The following is a 21,805-nucleotide window of genomic DNA, read 5'->3' as shown; positions in this document are numbered from 1 at the left end:
GGGCCCTGATCGTAATAAAGGAAACTACGATGGTATGAGATGCGAGTTAGCTATGGTGGATTGGGAAACGTTACTTAAAGGGATGACGGTGGATAGGTAATGGCAAACATTCAAAGAGCGCTTGGGTGAACTGCAACAATTGTTTATTCCTGTCTGGGGCAAACGTAAAACAGGAAAGATGAACAAATTATGGCTTACAAGGGAAATTAAATATGGATAGTATTAGATCCAAGGAAGGGGCATACAAATTGGCCAGAAAAACAACAGACCTATAAGACCATAAGACATAGGAGCAGAAATTAGGCCATTCAGCCCATCGAGTCTGCTCTGCCATTCAATCGTAGCTGATAAGTTTCTCGAGCCCATTGTCCCACCTTCTCCCTGTAATCTTTGATCCCCTTACCAATCAAGAACCTATCTATCCAGGTCTTAAATACACTCAATGACCTGGCCTCCAGCCTTCTGTGGCAATGAATTCCATAGATTCACCACTCTCTGGCTAAAGAAGTTTCTCCTCATCTCTGTTTTAAAAGGTCTCCCCTTTACTCCGAGGCTGTGCCCTCAGGTCCTAGCCTCTCCTACTAATGGAACATCTTCCCCAAGTCCACTCTATCCAGGCCTTTCAGTATTCTGTAAGTTTCAATCAGATCCCCCTCTTCCTTCTAAACTCCATCGAGTATAGACCCAGAGTCCTCAAACGTTTCTCATATGTTAATCCTTTCATTCCTGGGATCATTCTCATGACCCTCTCCAAGGCCAGCACATCCTTCCTGAGATACGGGGTCCAAAATTGCTCACAATATTCCAAATGTGGTCTGACCAGAGCCTTATAAAGCCTCAGCAGCACACCCCTACTTTTATATTCTAGTCCTCGCGAAATAAATGCCAACATTGCATTTGCCTCCTAACTACTGCATCAACCTGCAAGTTAACCTGAAGAGAATCCTGGACTAGGACTCCCAAGTCCCTTTGCACTCCAGATTTCTGAATTCTCTCCCCGGTCAGAAAATAGCCTATGCCTCTATTCTTCCTACCAAAGTGCATGACCTCACACATCCCCACGTTGTATTCCATCTGCCACTTCTTTGCCCATTCTCCTAATCTGTCCAAATCCTTCTGCAGCCTCCACGTCTCCTCAATACTACCTGTCCCTCCACCCATCTTTGTATCAACTGCAAACTTAGCCAGGATGCCCTCAGTTCCTTCATCTAGATCATTAATATATAAAGTGAAAAGTTGTAGTCCCTACATTGACCCTTGTGGAACTCTACTAGTCACCGGCCGCCATCCTGAGAAGGACCCCCTTATTCCCACTCTCTGCCTCCTGCCAGACAGCCAATCTTCTATCCATGCTAGTACCTTGCCTCTAACACCATGGGCTCTTATTGAGCAGCCTCCTGTGTGGCACCTTGTCAAAGGCCTCCTGGAAGTCCAAGTAGATAACATCGATTGGCTCTCCTTTGTCTAACCTACTCGTTACCTCCTCAAAGAATTCTAACAGATTTGTCAGGCATGACCTCCCCTTGATGAAACCATGCTGACTTTGCCTGATTTTACCATGCACTTCCAAGTATTCTGAAACCTCATCCTTAATAATGGACTCTAAAATCTTACCAACGACCAAGGTCAGGTTAATCGGCCTGTAATTTCCCGTCTTTTGCCTCACTCCCTTCTTAAACAGCGGTGTTTCATTAGTGATTTTCCAGTCCTCTGGGACCCTCCCTGACTCGAGTGATTCCTGAAAGATCACCGCTAACGTCTCCACTATTTCATTCAGCTATCTCCTTCAGAAGTCTGGGGTGTAATCCATCTGGTCCAGGTGATTTATCCAGCTTCAGACCTTTCAGTTTTCCTAGCACCTTCTCTTTGGTAATGGCCACCGTACTCACCTCTGCCCCCCGACTCTCTTGAACTTTGAGGATGTTATTCGTGTCTTCCACTGTGAATACTGACACAAAGTACCTATTCAGTTCCTCTGCCATTTCTTTGTTCCCCACTACTACTTCTCCAGCGTCATTTTCCAGCGGCCCAATGTCCACTTTTGCCTCTTTCTTACCCTTTATATATCTAAAAAAACTCTTGCAATCTTCTTTTATATTACTGGCTAGTTTACCCTCATATTTAATCTTCTCCCTCCTTATTTCTTTTTTAGTTGTCCTCTGTTGGTCTTTGTAAGATTCCCAATCCCCTGGTTTCCTATTGCTCTTTGCTGCATTGTATGCTTTCTCTTTAGCTTTTATACTGTCTCTGATTTCCCTTGTCAGCCATGGTTGCCTCGTTCCCCGCTTTAGTATGCTGCTTCTTCCTAGCAATGAATTTTTGCTGTGTCTCCCAAATTACTCCCAGAAACTCCTGCCATTGCTGTTTCACTGTCTTTCTTGCTAGGCTCATCTCCCAGTCAATTCTGGCCAGTTCCTTCTTCATGCCTCTGTAGTTGCCTTTATTCAACTGTTATACCATTACATCTGATTCCAGCTTTTTCCTCTTAAATTGCAGGGTAAATTCTATCATTTTATGGTCACTTCCTCCTAAGGGTTCCTTCACCTTAAGCTCCCTTATCAAATCTGCCTCATTACACATCACTAAATCTAGAATTGCCTGTTCCCTAGTGGGCTGCACCACAAAGCTGCTCCAAGAAACCATCTTGTAGGCATTCTACAAATTCCTTTTCTTGGGATCCACTACCAACCTGATTTTCCCAGTCTACCTGCATATTGAAATCCCCCATGATCACTGTAACCTTGCCTTTCTTACATGCCTTTTCTATCTCCTGATGTATCTTGTGCCCCACATCCTGACTACTGTTTGGAGGCCTGTACATAACTCCCATTATGGTTTTTTTACCTTTGCAGTTCCTCAACTCTACCCACACAGATTCTACGTCATCTGACCCTACGTAATTTCTTGCTATCGATTTAATTTCATTTCTTACTAACAAAGCAACCCCACCCCCTCTGCTAACCTGCCTATCTTTTTGATAGGATGTATATCCTTGGATATTTAGCTCCCAGTCCTGATCCCCTTGCAACCATGTCTCCTTGATGTCCACCACATCATACCTGCCAATTTCAATTTGCGCCACAAGCTCATTTACCTTATTTCGTATACTGCGTGCATTCAGATATAACACTTTCAGTCCTGTATTTCCTGTCCCCTTTCTCATTGTTGTCCCTTTATCTGATGTGCTTGAAGTTAGATTCCTAGCCCTTTCCAAACACTCTGTCCTATTTTGTGTTCGGGAGACTTTAATAGCCTCTCCTGGGCTCTCCTTTCTTTTCAGTTTTTTCATAATTTTCCATGAAGTTGAATCCACCCACTCACATGCTAACCGGCTGCTTTGTTTCCCATTAGTCATACTTCTTGAAGTTTTACCCTTCACACCTCCCCACCCCCCCCACCCCACTTTCTAGTTTAAAGTCCTGTTGACCACCCTATTTACCCTTTTCGCTAGAACGTTGGTCCCAGATCGGTTCAGGTGGAGACCGTCCCAATGGTACAGATCCCTCCTGTTCCAATACTGATGCCAGTGCCCCACGAAATGGAACCCCTCTTTCCCGCGCCACTCCTTTAGCCACGTGTTTACTTCCCTTATTTTCGCGTCCCTACGACAATTAGCACGTGGCTCGGGTAGTAATCCGGAGATTATGACCCTTGAGGACCTGTTCTTTAATTTAGTTCCTAGTTCCTGATAATCCCCAAACAGGTCCTCTTTCCTAGTCTTACCTATGTTATTTGTCCTGACAACAACTGGATCCTCCCCCTTCTTCTCCAATATCCTTTCAAGCCGGTCAGAGATGTCCCTCACCCTGGCACCAGGCAGGCAACATACCATGCGGGACTCTCGATCCAGCTTACAAAGGATGCTATCAATTCCCCAAATCATAGAATCGCCTACAACTACCACTTGTCTTTTTGCTTCCCCCTCTTGAAGGCCTCCTGTGCCATGGTGCTGTGGTCAGTTGGCTCATCCTCCCTACAGCCCTGTTCCTCATCCACACAGGGAGCAAGTACCTTGTATCTGTTGGACAAGGTCAAGAGCTGAGGGTCCTGTGTTCCACAGGATCCCTCTACCTGCCTCACTTGCAGTCACACCCTGCTGACTCTGACCACTGACCGAACTTGAGGTACTTAATCTACCAGGTGTGACCGCCTCCTGAAACAAAACATCCAGGTAACTCTCCCCCTCCCGGATGTGTCGCAGCATCCGGAGTTCCGACTCCAGCTCATCAATTCTGAGCCGGAGTTCCTCCAGCAACCAACACTTGCTGCAGATGTGGTCACTGCGGTTCGCAATGGGATCTGCCAGCTCCCATATCATACAGTTACAGCACATCACCTGCCCAGCCATCTCGACTTAGATAATTTATTATCTAATTAATAATTAGATTTAAAAGACCTGAGGATTGGGAGCAGCTTAGAATTCAGCAAAGGAGAACCAAAGGATTGATTAAGAAGGGGAAAATAGAGTATGAGAGTAAGCTTACGGGGAGCAAAAATACTGACTGTAAAAGTTTCTATAGCTTTGTGAAGAGAAAAAGATTGGTGAAGACAAATGTAGGTCGCTTACTGTCAGAAGCGGGAATTTATAATGGGGAGCAAAGAAATGGCTGCCAACTAAATACAAGCTTTGGTTCTGTCTTCACAAGGGAGGACACAAATAACATACAGAAATGTTGGGGAACACAGGGTTTAGTGAGAGGGAGGAACTGATAGAAATCAGTATTAGTGGGGAAATGGTGTTGGGGAAATTGATGGGATTGAAGGCCGATAAATCCCCAGGGCCTGAAAATCTACATCCCAGAAGTTGCCCTAGAAATAGTGGATGCATTGGTGGTCATCTTCCGAGATTCTATAGACTCTGGTACAGTTCCTACAGATTGGATGGTAGTTAATGCAACCCCACTATTTAAAAAGGGAAGTAGAGAGAAAACGGGATTATAGACCAGTCAACCTGATGTCTGCAGTAGGGAATATTCTAAGAGATTTAATAGCTGAGCACTTGGAAAGCAGTGGCAGAATCTGACAGAGTCAGCATGGCTTTACGAAAGGGAAATCATGCTTGACAAATCTACTGGAATTTTTTGAGAATGTAACTAATAGAGTTGATGAGGGGGAGCCAGTGGATGTGGTTTATTTGGACTTTCAGAAGGCTTTCGACAAAGTCCCACAAGAGATTGACGTGTAAAATTAAAGCGCATGGGATTGGGGCCAGTGTATTGAAATGGTTAGAAAACTGGTTGGCAGGCAGGAAACAAAGAGTAGGAATAAACGGGTCTTTTTCCAACTGGCAGGCAATGACTCGTGGGGTACCTCAGATCGGTGCTGGGACCCCAGCTATTCACAATATATATGAATGATTTAGATGAGGGAACTAAATGTACTATCTCCAAACTTGCAGATGACACAAAGCTGGATGGGAGGGCGAGCTGTGAGGAGGATGCAGAGATGCTTCAGTGTGATTTGGACAAGCTGAATGAGCAAATGCATGGCAGATGCAGTATAATGTGGATAAATCTGAGATTACCCACTTTGGTAGCAAAAACAGGAAGGCAGATTATTATCTGAATGGCTATAAATTGAGAGAGGGGAATGTGCAAGACCCGGGTGACCTCGTACACCAGTCGCTGAAGGTAAGCATGCCGGTAGTAAAGAAGGAAAATGGCATGTTGGCCTTCATAGCCAGAGGATTAGAGTACAGAAGCAGGGATGCCTTGTTGCAATTGTACAGGGCCTTGGTGAGACCACACCAATGCTGTGTGTAGTTTTGGTCTCCTTATCTGAGGAAGGATGCTCTTGCTATAGAGGGAGTGCAGCAAAGGTTTACCAGACTGATTCCTGGGATGGCGGGACTGACATATAAGGAGAGATTGAGTTGGTTAGGATTATATTTGCTGGAGTTCAGAAGAATGAGGGGGGAAATCTCATAGAAATCTATAAAATTCTAACAGTACTAGACAGGGTAGATACAGGAAGGATGTTCCTGATGGTGGGGGAGTCCAGAACCAGGGGTCACAGTCTGAGGATTCGGGGTAGACCATTTAGGACAGAGATAAGGAGAAATTTCTTTACCCAGAGTGGTGAGCATGTGGAATTCACTACCACAGAAAGTAGTTGAGGCCAAAACATTTTATGTTTTCAAGAAGGAGTTAGATATTCTTAGTTATTGGGGCGAAAGAGATCAAAGGATATGGGGAGAAAGTGGGAGCAGGCTATTGAGTTGGATGATCAGCCATGATTATAATGAATGGCGGAGCAGGCTCAAAGGGCCAAATGACCTACTCCTCCTATTTTCTATGTTTCTATGACTTGTCAGCGGGGAAGCTGTGGATTACATGAGTGACTGTATTTTAAGTTACGTTTTTACCTATTTCGTCAGCTGCAGTGGAAACTTCCTATCCCAGCTGCATCATGGATCAATCATCGAGGGGAGTAGAGAGGCATAGTGGTGAAGCATAGTTGCAGCAGAGCCACACCCTTTGTTGTCATGATCTTTAGGAATGCTTCTTGAGTCTTCAATTCAAGTGAGCAGCAATGGGGCTGGGTGCAGGGAGTTAACTCGAATGAACAATTGATTGAACCTTCTAGGTGTTTACAAGGTAATTTTTAGTGTTTACAAGGTTATTTTTAATTAGCTTTTTATCCTAGCTTGCCCTACCATCCCAAACCCTGGTGCCGCACACCTCCTTGCGTCACTTTCCCCCTCTCCTGTCACTATCATCAATTCCAATCACTATGCCCCTCTCCTGTGACCCCTAGTTCACCTCCTGCTACCCAGCCACCCCGGCATCACCACTCACCCCTACAACAGCACAATCAACTCTGGTCTGGCACCAGTAGACCTAAGGAGTTGAGGACAATGGTGATGGAGGAATGGGAGGCAGGGGTGGGGGGGTGAACTAGATGTTAGGTAGTCCAGGAGGAGGGTTTAGCAGCACTCGGCAGGGGGTGCTGGTAGGTGGTGGTGACGGGAGCATGATGATGCTCCTCCAGATTTAGAGAGCTGCTCCTAGTGTTACAGCTGAGGTTTATTAGATTATTATGCTTTAGGATTGTATATTTTGGTGTATAATCTAATTTGAGACTAGCTTTAAAATTAAGATAAAAGAAGGGGGCCATGTGACCTGTCTGCCTGATGGTAAGTCTGGATAGCTTGATTGTTAGAGATCAAAGCAGGGCTGAGATTGTTTAACTAAGAAGATGCAAGATATTTATGGTTTGAGACAATGACCACAGTCCGAGTGTACCATGAGTAGATCATGGGGGTTTCAAAGTGCCAGGGCGGAGTTTATAGACATCAAGTTATGGATAGATGTGAGCTATCTGTTCACTTCCAAGATGAAAGGGAATTGGAATCAAAGATAACTGATTAGAATTTCTACTTAGATACAAAACTAAAATGTTTACAGTTGCAGGGGGAAAAGGGTAGAGGATGTTATACTTTGTTGACTCGAAAGCAAAGTCAAGATGGAAACATGAAAGATCTTATATTTGGAAGGATTTGAGTTTCAAAGAGGTTGAAAACAATGGAACCTGAGATGAAAGGGGGGGTAATGTTAGGGAAGTTCTTTAAGTGAGCTGTTGGGCTTTTGAGCTGGTGCTGAGAGATGTAGCAGCTGGAGCTACAGCTGGTGGTATGGCTGAGAGAGGATGCAGTTTGAATCAACCATCCAGTCAAGCCAGAAAAGTCTTGGGCTGTAAAGAAACAATTTTATTCTGAAGTTTGGATTTTTACAGCAGAGTGGAAGAGACTTACTGGTCGTTTGGTATGCCTTTTATTGAAGCGACAGCAGTTTGCTTTGGGTAATAATGGATTTTTGATAGTTAAACAACTATAAGGGAGTGTAGCCTAGAAGGTGTTTACTTGTGAATCTGACCAAGTAGAGTCTTTTTTCCGGTAATGTTTTGTAAGACTAAGTTTAACTGTGTATTTATAATCTTGTGTGCTTAAGTTTTCTTTTATTCTTGTTAATAAAGCTTTTACTTTTAATTTTTTAAATCTCAAAAGTATTACTGGACTTTTTACTGCTGAGACCATATGACCACTACTCTCTTTCGGAATACAAAAGGAAGAGTGTGACCCGTAAGCCAAATTTCCCTTTGTGATTTGGTTTGCACAGCAATTAACACCGGTACAGACATACATTAATCTTGTGTGGTCTGCAGCCACCTGTGAGGTAGAGAGCAAGAGATAGAATCAGCCAGGCCTGCACCTTAAGCAGAGAAAGTGCTCACGGTATCGTTTGTCACACAGAACGTGAGTAGGATCTTGTGCTCAGATTGAAGATTCTATTTGTGAGGAGCTAAACAAGGCTAGAAGATTTGCCTAGCCTGTAGCTAGAAGGAGGGATCTACGCATAACACTTGCAGAAAAAGGGAATTCTGGGATCAGAAGTTACCTGCTTCAACAGCAAAAAAGGAATAAAGCCAGTGGGAGCTGAGAATAGTTTTAGGCTAGTTACTGAAGAATGAAGTCCACTTAAGGGAGTGTTTAATGTATAACCAGAGCGCGAGATTTTCAGTCATGCTAAAAGTTAAATTGGGAATCATTTTTTTGATAGTTTAAAGTATAAGTTGCCTATGAACAGAAAATGATGATGATTAGTATTTTGTAGTTCATTTGTTACAGTAAAAGTTTTAAAACGTGACATCTGACGTCATTCTTTTGGCTGTCAACTGGGAGTTTGAATTTCACTTTAAAAGTTATCGGTCTCTACAGAGATCATAACACTAGCAAGTTTTGTGCTGTAGCTGCCAGGGAGCCCTTCCACAGCTCATGGCGTGGTGATAAAGGAGCGCCCCCAGCCCCCGGTACCTTGTGAAATGCACTGGGAGGCTGCCAACGGTTTATGGTTTGTTTATCTGGCAGCCCTCCTGATGCCAGTATAATGCTGACAGAAGCTGGAAGTGGCCCTTAATTGGGCACTTAACTTGCCATAATTGGCCATCCAGCTGGATGAGTTTCCTGCCACTAGCAACATGCCTATCTCTGTGTGCTGGTAAAATCAAGCCCCTTATCTTAATCTGCATGACACATGATTGTTAGGTTTATAGAAGAAAATAATATAATTTCTAAAAACGAAGTGACGCACAAGAACTCATTGGTTGCAGTCAGCTGATCTGATGAGCTCACCAGCTGTAATTTTTGTAGAATTGGTACTTTGTCAATGGCACAGGTTCACCCTAGATCATTGCTTAGAGACTGTTTTGATGTGTCTAAAACCAACCATGGTCATTAAGTACTATTTGTAAGTGTCTGAATCCTATGTTTTTGAAGCTTTTCTTTCTTACCATTAATTAAATCCAGGAATGTAGGCATCCATGTGATACAGGTAGCTGACCTTTTGAGCTTATAATTTTAAATAAATTCTTTACTGTCCGCAGGAAATTCTCATTCCGTTCCCTTATGTGTTAGAATGATTTGGTAACCTTAATTTGGTTCAGTTGCTACTGGTGAAAAGTATGACACACTTGTTAAGTGGTCAAGAGGCTTGTTACCTACTGTTAACTTTATTTAAATTTTTATTATAACTGTTCCATTCCCCTGAATTGTTTAACTTGCCTTCTATGACAAATTTACTGAGAGACAATGGCTTATTAATATTCATTAGTTATATAAATACTCTCAAAAATTGCCTTATCTAAAATATTATTACAGCTATTTAACACAGCAGGTCAACTAAAGATCTTTTCCTAAAGAATTGTTGTTTTTCACAATTTGTTAAAATTGGAAATTGATTTTACAAGGCTTAAGGCCTGAAAATTGGGAGAAGACAAGGCCCAACATGAAGGAATAGAAATGTGGTCACATGCCTAATCCTTCTGCAAATAATTGTTTGTCATAGTTAAGTGGCAGGTTGATTGTAAACTAGAAATGCTGCAGTTGGCTTCAGCATCCTTGGGTGAGGGAGGAGATACTCAATAAATGGTAGCATTTTAACCTTTGCGGTTTGTGGGTTCAAACTAGTGCACGAGTACAAAAATCAATGAAGAAGACTAATGGGATATTGGTATTTATTACAAGAAGGTTGAAATACAAAAATAAGGAAATTATGTTGTATAGAGCATTGGTCAGACTAATAGTGTGTTCAACTTTGGAAAATGTGCCTTATGAAAGATATATTGGCCTTGGAGATGGTACAGTGCAGATCCACCAAAATTATGCTGAGACTTAAAGGATTAATTTATGAATAAATGCTGTATGAACTTGGTTTATATTCCCTCGATTTTAGAATGTTGACGGGTGGTCTAACTGAGCTGTGCAAAATGATAAAGAATTCAATAAGGTGGATAAACTATTTTTTTCTTTGAGGAGTCCAGAACAAGGAGGCGTAATCTTAGAGCTAGGCCAGTTCAGTGTGAAATTGGGATGCACTTTTTCCACACAAACTGTAGTGAAAATCTGGAACTCCGTGCCCCCTCCCCCCAAAAAAAGGTTCTGAATCAATTAAAAATTTTTGCGACTGAGATCATTAAAATTTTTGTTACGTTGAGGGTATCAAGGGATATGGAAAAAGGGCAGGTATCAAAATGTTAAGGTACAGGCCAACCATGATCTAGTAGAATATTGTAGCAGGTATTGAGGATAAAAAGTCTACTTCTGTTCCCAAAGGAAGGGAAAGATGGCGGCGTAGTGATAACGTCACCGGATTAGTAACTCAGAGGCCCAGGCTAATGTTCTGGGGTCACAGATTCAAATTCCATCACTGCAACTAGTGTAATGTAAATTCAATTAATAAATCTGGAATATAAAGCTAGTCTTAGTAATGGTGGCCATGAAACTATCTTTGATTGTTCTAAAAACCCATCTGGTTCATTAACATCCTTTAGAGTAGGAAATCTACCACCCTTACCTGGTCTGGCTTATATGTGACTCCAGATGCACCGGAACATGGTTGACTTTTAACTGCCCTCTGCAATGGCCTAGTAAGCCACTCAGTTCAAGGACACTTAGGGATAGACAACAAATGTTGGTCTTGCCAGTGATGCCCACATCCCATGAAAGAATTTTTAAAATTCCAACGTTCCTAACCTCACACTGTACTTCAGAACATATTCTAAGCTGACTCACTGTGGTACTGAGGCAGTGCTGCATTGTTGGAAGTGATATATTTTGAACGAGGTGGAAACTGAGCCCTGTTTGCCATACCAGATAGATGTGAAAGATCTCATGGCAGCATTTGGAGAAGAGCAATAGAGTTGTCCCTGTTTCCTGGCCAGCATTTGAGCTTCAACCATTAAATCCGATAAACTGGCTCCCTCTCTGATTGCTGTTAGTGAGACCTGGCTGTGTGAAAAATGGCTGCTGAATTTCTCCACATTAAAATGGTGACTGCAATTCAAAAGTACTTCATTGGCTATAAAGTGTTTTGGGACATCCTGAGTCCATGAATGACATATAAATGCAAGTTCTTTCTATCCTTTCTGATTGATATCTAGCTGTCCCTGCTGGTAATATACATGTGAGGGAATCAAATTAACACAACGCTGGGTTTGCCTGTGATGCCCCTTTTGTTAAATGGGCTGATGAGGATTCCTCTGTAAGTAATGGCCACTTGGGTGAGATTCTGGAAGGTGCTCACCAATCAATGAACTGTACCCCAACATCGGTCGCCCTTGGGTAAAGAGAAAAAGCTGACTTGGAACAATAGCAGGAAGGGGAATATGTCAACAAAGATATTGGGGAAAATATCCTGCATCGTACACTGAAAAGAATTGTATAGTTGATACAACAAGATACAAATATGTTTTCAATAATCATTTCCCCTTCATTATTCCTTTTTAAAATAATTGTACAATAAGCTACTCCAGAATGTTTTTTTAAAATCCTTAACATGTCATGGTGCTGTAAGCTATTTTATGTCTGTCACGGTTTCTGATCTAATGGTCAGGTATACATGCTGGAACATAGTTATATTTATGTAATTTTTGAACTGCTTATACATTACCTTTTTGGCTTTACATGCTATTGGAAGTATTGGATCTCAGTGAAAAGTGTTACATATTACATCTATCATAGCTATCTATTTGAAATTCTGGTGTTGCAAAATTAGAAACACTTATAATTTGACCACATTTTTATTTGCCCTCTTCATAATTACATTAAAGTGAATACAAATAAATGATACCATCTGCAAAAATAAATTAAGAATAGCTAACAAAGAGAACTTGTAAACACAAGGCATAGAAAGTTTGTCTCTACCAGCAAAGATCACAGGTTTATATCAGATGGAAATATGAATTGGAAAGCACCATGTGTACAGGAGTGACAGACGACTTGCAGCTGATCGATAATGCGCGCAAGGTGGCCATAATCGATATGGAACTTGATCGTCTGAACATTGACATAGCTTTCCTATTAAAGACCAGGCTCACAAAGCTGATCACTCAAAGAAAAACATTAACCTTCTGGCAAGGGAAGGGTTCTGAGGAAACGATTGAGCAATATGTAGGCTTCACTGTAAGGAGCTTGCTGCTACTCAACGATAGAACCCCCATCACAGATGGTTCAGAACATGTCTTCTCCATCTGCCACTCAACTCAAACAGGGCCAGTTAAACTCATGAATATCTAAGCTGCAACACTGTGCTCCACAACTGAGGTCAAAAACCAGTTCTGAGAGGAGCTTGACATGGCTATCAGCAGAATCCCTAAGTCAGAAAATCTTTTACCTTTTGGGGATATCAGCACAAGAGTGAACATGGACCTTGAGGCCTGGCCCCCCTGCCTCAGAAAGAATGGCCTGGAAAAGATGAATGAGTGGACGGAGACTACTTGGGTTTTGCTGCTACCACAGGCTTCGTGTAACTAATATTGTTTTTCTTTTTCCAAAACAAACCATGCCACAAGGTGTCCTGAAAACAACCAAGGTCAGGGCATTGGCACCAGCTGGAGCTGATCATCACTAGACATGATTCTCTAAACCGCATTCTCAAAACATGCAGCTACCACAGCACTGACTGTGATACATATCACTCCGTGGTGTGCACTAGGGTGAGGATGCAAACCTTGAAGCTTTTTCATTCAATACGAGGATGGCATTTCTGCTTTATCAACCCATATAAAAACCAACCGTTCCACAACTCCATTGAACAGATGCATTCTGGCATTCCCCCACACAATGCAGAAGTGAAATGGCATATACTTTTGAGACACCATCTATAACACTGCACTCTTAATGGGAAGCAAGAGCAGAAACCATTGGCTGGTTTGAGGCAAACATCACTGTGATGGAATCTGTCATTGAAGCCAAACATAAGAGAGATCCAAGCAAGAAGACTCTGAATGCACTAAGAGCCACTTAAAGTAAAGTCCAACAGATCGCTAGGTGCTGCGCCAGTGACAACTGGTTACAACTTTTCCAGAATATCCCAAGGCCCTTCAACACAGGGAATGCTTGGAGACATGTATGAATAGATGAAAAAGGCCGTAGGTCCATCAGCAAAGAAAATGGCTCCATTGAAAACAAAGGCAGGGGAGGTCATCACCAATTGGATCAAACATTTGGAGAGATGGGTGGAACATTACCTTGAGTTGTACTCTAGGGAGAACTTGGTCACTGAGGAAGCTCTTGACACCATAGCCTGCCAGTTATGGCAGAGCTGGATATCAAATGCACAATAGACAAGCTTAGCAAAGCTATTAACACAGCATGGGCAAATTCTAGGTGCTGGTGTTATACCACCTGAACAAAACAAGCACTGGGAACCAGTAATCCTGAATCATCTATAAGAGCTTCTCTGTCTGCTGGAGGGAGGGGGTAGTACCCCAGGATATGCATGATGCAAAGATTGTGGTCGTTTACAAGAACAAGGGATGATTTCAGTAACTATCAAGCCATCGCCTTGCTGAACATCATGGGAAAAGTATGAGGCCATGTTGCCCTTGACAAACTGCAGTTCTTGGCTGAATGTATCTATCCTGAATCCCAGTGTAGTTTCAGAACTGGAAGATCTACAATTGACATAATCTCCTCAGTCCAACAGCTGTAGGAGGAATGCCGTGAACAAAGGAGACTATTATATATTACTAAGGCATTCACCATTTCAGCAGAGGCAATTTATTTAAGCTGCTGAAGAAAATTGGCTGCCTGTTGAAGCTGCTCAATGTGATCTCCTCTTTCCATGACAACATTACGGGTAGCTAAGGTCATTTATGGTGGGGCAACATCAGAACACTTTGAGATTTGCAGTAGAGTCAAACAAAGTTGTTCTTTGGCACTTTCTTCTCTGCTGCTGTCAGATGCCTTCAGGTCATCAGCAGGGGGTGTTTACTTACATACCAGAACTGACAGAGAGCTGTTCAGCCTTGCTCACCAGAGATCCAAGACAAAGGTGAGCCGAGCCCTCATCAGAGTTGTTCTACGCTGATGATGCTACTCTAGCATACCATGCCGAGGAACACCTTCAGCGGCAAATGGACAGTCTCGCTCACTCGTATAGAGTTCAGAATGTTGTCATAACATCATCTATCAGCATTGACAACTTCACATAGCTAGGTTCCACAATCATCAGTAATCTGTCAACATGCACATCACAAAAGCCGCAGCTGTTATGTCCAAGCTGATAAGAGTGTGTGCAACAACAGCAAACTGACTCTGCCAAACCTGCATTCTCGGTGTTCTCTATAATGGTGAGACCTGGACAGCAAATGCTAGGCAAGGGAAGAGGCTGAACAGTTTCCACCTTCGCTGTCTCAGGCATATCCTTGGCAAAGCAGGTCACCAATTCGGAGGACCTGGAGCATACTAATTCCATCGGCATACACTCATTGCTCACCAACGATGTCCGCACTGGTTTGGCCACATTCATTGGATGGATGACGTCAGTATACTGAAAGACTGGTGAACTGGCTACTGGTTCACAACCTCCGGGTGTCCATATCTCCATTAGAAGTACGCCTGCAAGCGAGACATGAAGATGGTAGACATTGACCTTGCCAACTGGGAGGCAGTTGCTGACAGCCATGACCTCTGGAGATTGTTGTTTTGGAGGGGTGTTGTAAGAGGTGAGCATAAACTAAAAGCTCAGCTGCTGAGAAGAGGGCCCAAAGCCAGTGAGTCATGCACTTTCTGAACCACACCAGGCGATGTTTAACGGAGTTGCCCCCAAGGCACAAACATTGCCTCACAGACAGAAGGCTGCCACAATCTAAAGCAATTCATGATGTTTTAATTATAATGAAAAATATGCTTAAAGTACCAATAAAGCTATCATAGTGTGTAGTCTGATTTTGGAAACAATGGGCGGAATTTTCCATTAATGAGACAAAGTGCAGTGGCTGGTGGTTTTGGCAGTGCCCACTCCTCTGGCTGGAATGGCAGGAACTCGAGCCCGATTCTGCGCTTAGAAGACTATTAATTATGCTAAGGCGCATATCGGTCTGAATCACTAGGCGGGTCGGGAGCTGATTCATCCGCCTGACGAATGGCCAAGCAGTTGATCAATAAGTGGATACCCTTTGGCCTGTTGGGGGTGTCAAATCTTTTTTCTTTTAAACAGGAGAATTACATGGCTACTCGCTGGCCGGGAATCTAACCCAGGTTGCGGCAAAGAGGGTGCTGGATACTAACCACTAGACCATCAAGAAACCTTAAATTCCACCATCTGCTATGGTGGGGTTCGAACCCAGGTCCCCAGAGCATTACACTGGGTCCCTGGAATACCAGTCCAGCGATAATATCACTATGCCAGGTGAACACATGACAGGTCTTCATTGACAGAATGCCATATATGATACAGCTGTGCCTCCTTCACTATTGCCTGCATTCCCAAATTCAACATTCCTATGTGTTACTCTTGAGATACAGCAACTGTAATGTGAAGCCACTGAGTCCTGAATAGCTCTCTAACAGTGCTATTGGCTTTCTGTGGCTTTTGTCACAAGGAGGTCTTACTCCTTTCTAAGTAGACTCCTGTTCACTCCTGTCGCAACATTAGGTTAGAGGGCAACCTCAGAAAGGCCCCCCTCGTGCTTGCCCTTCCCCTTGAGGGCCATTCCACAGCCTTCCCTCCCCATTGCCCACCTCGTGTTCATCAACCCCACCCTCCCTGGTTGAAGTATTTCTGAAAGTGGAGGCCTGCATGAGTACCACAGCTAAGTGCTGTTCTTCAGGACAATGTAGGCAAAGAGCAGGAGCAGACCAATCCAACAGCCCCAGCAGTATGGTGTTCAATGCTTTCAGACCTGCATAGTGCTAAGGCAGATAGGAGTTACCGGAGAACTGAGGCCTGATTGTGCATGCCACCCTTTTTCAAATGGATTTGAGGCCAACATAATTTCCTGCTGGCATGATGGAAAATTGGAAGGCGTGACAAGGTTCCGGTGAGCAACTGTTTTAATGAGTATTCATAATGAGCATTCAGTAGTCAGCAGACTAACTGACCTGCCATAAACCCACCACTGGGGGAATTGCAAGCTGCTTCTACGCCGGCAGATTTCCCACTTTTTGCCAGCTGCTGGATTCTCTTGCTCCCGCCATGGGTGGGATGGGAAAATTCAGCCCAATGTCTTCAAAGTTACTGTTTTGCTAAAAACCATTATATCATTTCTCCCCATGTGCTTCTGTCTTTGATACCATGAATAGTCTAACAAGACTTTGGTTTTTATCCCATTCAGGTATCTTGTTATTCTGTCACTGCAGCTAAAAGCAGTGCCATTTTCCTTGTAGGCGCACACTTTTCTGAGGTAAAAAAAACTGACCAACCTCCTGTTTAATTCTTAAAAGAGAAGTGCACACTATGTGAGAGGTGGGTGGAATTTCCTAGCATTACCTTGTGTTAACAATATTGTAAATAAAGCCCAACTCTCAGCATCTAACACCAAGGAGGATAGGGACAGCAGGCTAATGGGAACAATAACACCTTGCAATTCATCTCCAAGTCACATCCTGACTTGAAAATATGTTGTTATTTCTTCATCGTTGCTGGGTCAAAATCCTGAAGGTCCCTCACAGCACTGTGGGACCACATACACCACACAGACTGTATTTATTCAAGAAGGTAACTCACCACCACCTTCTCATGGATAATTTGGGATGGGCACTAAATCCTGGCCTTGTCAGCAACACACCCTCTAACTTATTTTTTTAGGAGTATGTGAATGATTTGTTTAAGTACTTTGCACATGTGATCACTTAAAGGGGCCAGTGTGCATAGCTTGTGTGGAAACTTCAGGTTGTGGAGCAGTCATGCAGCTTAGAGGGAACATTTGCTTGTCCGTGATAGTTGCATCCCGTGAAAGATGGGAGATTTTCTGTGTTCATTATTCCAAGCAAATTTGTAAATAGATTCCGAAAGGACAGGTTGATGATTTTGCTAGAGATAGTGAGCGGGCTGATAACTCTGAATTTGGTGAGTACATAACCCTGCTCCCATGATTAAATAAATATTTTATTTTTTCTTCATTTACAATTGTGGCATGATGGTCAGATTTTACATTGAAATACTTATAACCATATTATTGAGAAAATAATCAAGTTTATATGATACTATTTTAACTTTGCCTCCTCTCTTCTAGAGCTGGAAGGCCAATAAAGCATCCAAGAATAAAGCAGGAAGCAGTTGTTACAAATAAAGTTAACTGGCAAAATGAAAACAAAGGTAAGGGAACTGATTATTGGACATCATTTTGAACAAGCCATAATTAATTTGTAGAGTTGAAATGGTTGTATTAACGCTTTTTCGATGTAAGTTTTAAACAAATATCTGTCAATATTGGATGATCAGCAAAAATGGCTCTGAAAATATAATTTGTGTGCAATAAGTCTGAGTCTATCAAATCTCCTCTTAACCTTCTCTAAGGGGAGCAACCTAATCTCCTTCAGTCCCTCCACATAACTGTGATCCCTTAACCTTTATGTAGAAAATGAGACAATTTTGAATGGTTATAAACTTCAAATGTTAATAGAATGAGACCAGCTGAAACAGACATGTCGGCTCCAAACTAGTTATAAAATCTTACTAAACACTTTGTTCCTTTTTATATTTCACTAACCTGGTGTCCCCTGCAGAATCCAAATGATCTAATCCAAAGCCAATCATGTGTTAACTTCTATCACACAGAATATATTTTTATGATACAATGATATTAATACTGACTTCTGTATGGTTTTCCTATTATATTACACACTATCTTAAACAATGCTCCCCTTATCAAGCCCATGCTGTCATGAACAGAAAGGACTAAGTTGATGCCTAAGTATTAAATGACTACAGAAATAAAATCATTATCTAACAAGTATTCTTTCTGCCTACATTTTTTAAATAATTTCTGGGCTGTGGACATCACTGACAAAGCTGATATTTATTATCGATCCCTTGCTGCCCTGAGCTGGTAGTGATGGTGGTGGGCTGCCTTCTAGAGTCACTGTAGTCTGTATTCTTTGTAGAACTTTGGCCTAACAAACTATTGAATTGTATCGCAGTGGAGGACATTTAAAAGTCAACCATGTTATTATTAGAGCCGTATAGGCCAGGGGAAAGGGTGGTAGTTTTCCTTCCCAGAAAGAGATTTGAACCATTTGACAACTTCCTGGTCACTTTTGTTGATTTATCTTTTAATTTATTTTCAGATTTGTTTAAACTGGCATGCTGAAATTTGAATTTAACATTACTGAATTATTAGCTTGGTAACCACTAAACTACCATTCCAACATTGTGCTGCAACCCACTGTACCTTTGTTATTTAAAGGATAAGAAACACTGAGTGGGTGGCTGTTAGGTGAACAGATTTATCCTCTGAGTGTATAACTACTGACTCCACTGAGAAAGCTCTGTACAGTAGGGTAGCACTTACCTCCATCTTGACATCTCGGTGTATGTTGTTGTTCCTTGGTGCCTGAACATGCCTATATGTAGAAATAGGAGTAGGCCATTTAGCCCCTTGAGCCTGCTTCACTATTCAATGAGATCATGGTTGATTTGTGACCTAACTTCAGCTTAGAGAATGAGGCTGGGAAGATAATAGTGGGGAAGCAGGAGTTGAATAAATACTTTGCAGCAGTCGTCACGTTAGAAAACACATTTAACATTCCAAAAATGTTAAATACTCAAGGGGCAAAAGTGGGGAGGAAATAAAAGAAAATTACACCAGAGGAAAAGTACCAGGGAAACTAATGGGGCTAAAAGCCAATAAGTCCCCTGGACCTGATGGGTTGCATCCTAGGATATTAAAGGAAGTAGCTGCAGAGATAGTGGATGCATTGGTAGAAATCTTCCAAGAATCCTTAGATTTCAGAAAAGTTCCAGAGGGTTAGAAAACTGCCAATGTAACATCCTTATTCAAAAAGGGCAGGAGGCAAAAAAAAATAGGTAACTATATGCCAGTTAACTTAACATCAGACATTGAGGAAAATGTTAGAGTCTATTATAAATGACGTAATAGCAGAGCATTTAGAAAAGCATAATATAATCAAGCAGAGTCAGCATGGCTTCACGAGGGGGAAATCATGCCTAACAAATTTATTAGAATTCTTTGAGGAGGTAACGAGCAGGATAGATAAAGGGGAACCAGTAGATGTAATACATTCCAAAAGATTTAATAATGTATCTCACACAAGGCTACTTAATAAAATAAGAACCCATGGTGTTGGAGGTAGTATATTAGCATGGATAGAAAATTGGCTAACTTATAAAAGACAGAGTTGGGATAAGGGAGGCATTTTCAGGATGGCAACCTGTAACTAGTGGAGTGTCACAGGGATCACTGCTGGGGCCACAATAATTTACAATATATATTAATGACTTGGATGAGGGAAGTGAATGTACTATTGCCAAGTTTGTGGATGACACAAAAATAGTTGGGAAAGCAAGTGGCGAGGATGACGCAGAGGGATATAAACAGGTTAGAGAAGTGGGCAAAAACTTGGCAGATGGAATATAATGTGGGAAAATGTGAGGTTATGCACTTTGGCAGGAAGAATAGAGGAACTGAATATTATTTAAATGGAGAAAGCCTGCAGAAATCTGCAGCACAAAGGGATTTGGGAGTCCTCGTACATGAATCCCAAAATGCTAGTATACAAGTTCAGCAGGTAATAGGGAAGGCAAATGGAATGTTGGCCTTTATTTCAAAGGGAATGGAGTATAAAAATAGGGAAGTCCTGCTAAAATTATACAAGGCACTAGTTAGACCACACCTAGAATATTGTGAACAGTTTTGATTCCCTTACCTAAGGAAAGATTTACTGGCTTTGGAGGCAGTCCAGAGAAGGTTCACTAGGTTGATCCCAGGTATGGAGGGATTTTCTTATGAGGAGGGGTTGAGTAAGTTGGGTCTGTAGTCATTGGAGTTTAGAAGAATGAGAGGCATTCTTATTGAAACATATAAGATTCTTAGTGGGCTTGACAGGGTAGATGCTGAGAGGTTGTTTCTCCTTGTGGGAGAGTCTAGGACCAAAGGGCATAATCTCAGAGTAAGAAGTCACCCATTTAAGACAGAGATGAGGAGGAATTTCTTCTTAGAGGGTAATGAATCTGTGGATTGACAGATTTTTAATCAGTAAGGGAATCAAGGGTTATGGGGAAAAGGCAGTAAAGTGGGGTTAAGGATTATCAGATCAGCCATGATCTCATTAAATGGCGGAGCAGACTCGATGGGCCGAACGGCGTACTTCTGCTCCTATGTCTTATTGTCTTTTATACTTGCCTTTGCCGCATATCCCGTACTGACTTTGGTTAACAAAAACCTATCGATCTCGGATTTAAAATTTAATAGTTAATGCAACAACAACCACAATTGCAGAAGAGGATTCCAAATATCTAGCACCCTTTTTTTATGTATAGAAATATCTCCTAACTTCAGTCCTAAAAGACCAGACTTTTAGGCTTTGATCCCTCATCCTAGACTCCCCTATCAATAGAAATAGCTCCTCTATCTACCCTATGAGTTTCCCTTAATATCTTGAAAGCTTTGATCAAATCAGCCCTTCACCTTCTAAATTCTAGGGAATGCAAGTCAAGTTTGTGTAATCTCTCGGTGTAATTTAATCCGTGGAGTTCAGGTACCCTCTGGTAAACCTGCACTCCTCCAACCCAAATATATTATTCCTAGGGTGTAGTGTCCAAAACTGCTCACAGCACTCCAGGTCAAACTTTGTATGGCTGTAACATAATTCTACCCCTTTGTAATGTAGTCCATGTAAAGGCCAGCATTCTGTTAGTCATTTTGATGATTTTTCTTTATCCGCATATGACATTTTAACCATCAATATACATAGATCCTCATGTGTCTTCAGATTTTCACTGTTTCTAGGTTTTTACCATTTTAGAAAGCGCTTTGGTCTACCATTTTTTAGTAAAAAGTGAATAACCTCACACTTTTCTATACTTTTCTATTCATTTGCTAATTCACTGTAATTTTATGCTTCCATCTACACTGCTGACAATGCCACCTATCTTAGTGTCATCAGTAAATTTAGATTATAGGAAAGAGAGCCACAAATTCAAGTCATTGATAAATACAGAGAGTACTTGAGGCCCCAACATGAATCCCTGTGGACACCACTATCATGTCCTGCCAGTTAGGGTACCTGACCGTGTGTCTCCTGCATTTCAGCCAATCTCCTAACCATGTCAATTCCTTGAGCTTCACCTTTAGCAAACAGAGTCACTCAAAAGAAACTAACAAATGCTTTCTGCAAATCCATATAGACATTCTCATTTTCACTTCTTTCAACACCTCTTCTTCAAAAAATTAATTCAGGTTTGTCACAAATGACCTGCATGTAGATGTTGGGTGGAAACGAGACAGGTTGTGATGTCTTCCACAGCAAAATAGCCTAAATCACTCTCAGTACAGCTTCATACCT

General features: G+C 42.0%; 1 protein-coding gene across 7 annotated transcripts in view; it reads left to right on the top strand.

Annotated features, from left to right (window-relative positions):
- Positions 1-21,805, top strand: part of l3mbtl3 (L3MBTL histone methyl-lysine binding protein 3) — a 185,840-nt gene that overhangs the window by 128,683 nt on the left and 35,352 nt on the right. For all 7 annotated transcript variants that reach the window (XM_041188292.1, XM_041188287.1, XM_041188293.1 and 4 more), the window contains one exon: positions 17,515-17,597. In XM_041188292.1, coding sequence (XP_041044226.1) covers positions 17,515-17,597 — 83 coding nt within the window. The remainder of the gene's footprint in view (positions 1-17,514; positions 17,598-21,805) is intronic.

The sequence above is a fragment of the Carcharodon carcharias genome, chromosome 5, assembly GCF_017639515.1.
Source record: "Carcharodon carcharias isolate sCarCar2 chromosome 5, sCarCar2.pri, whole genome shotgun sequence".
Lineage (NCBI taxonomy): Eukaryota > Metazoa > Chordata > Chondrichthyes > Lamniformes > Lamnidae > Carcharodon > Carcharodon carcharias.
The sequence above is the reverse complement of the archived record's forward strand: the minus strand, read 5'-3'. Positions and strand labels throughout refer to the sequence as shown.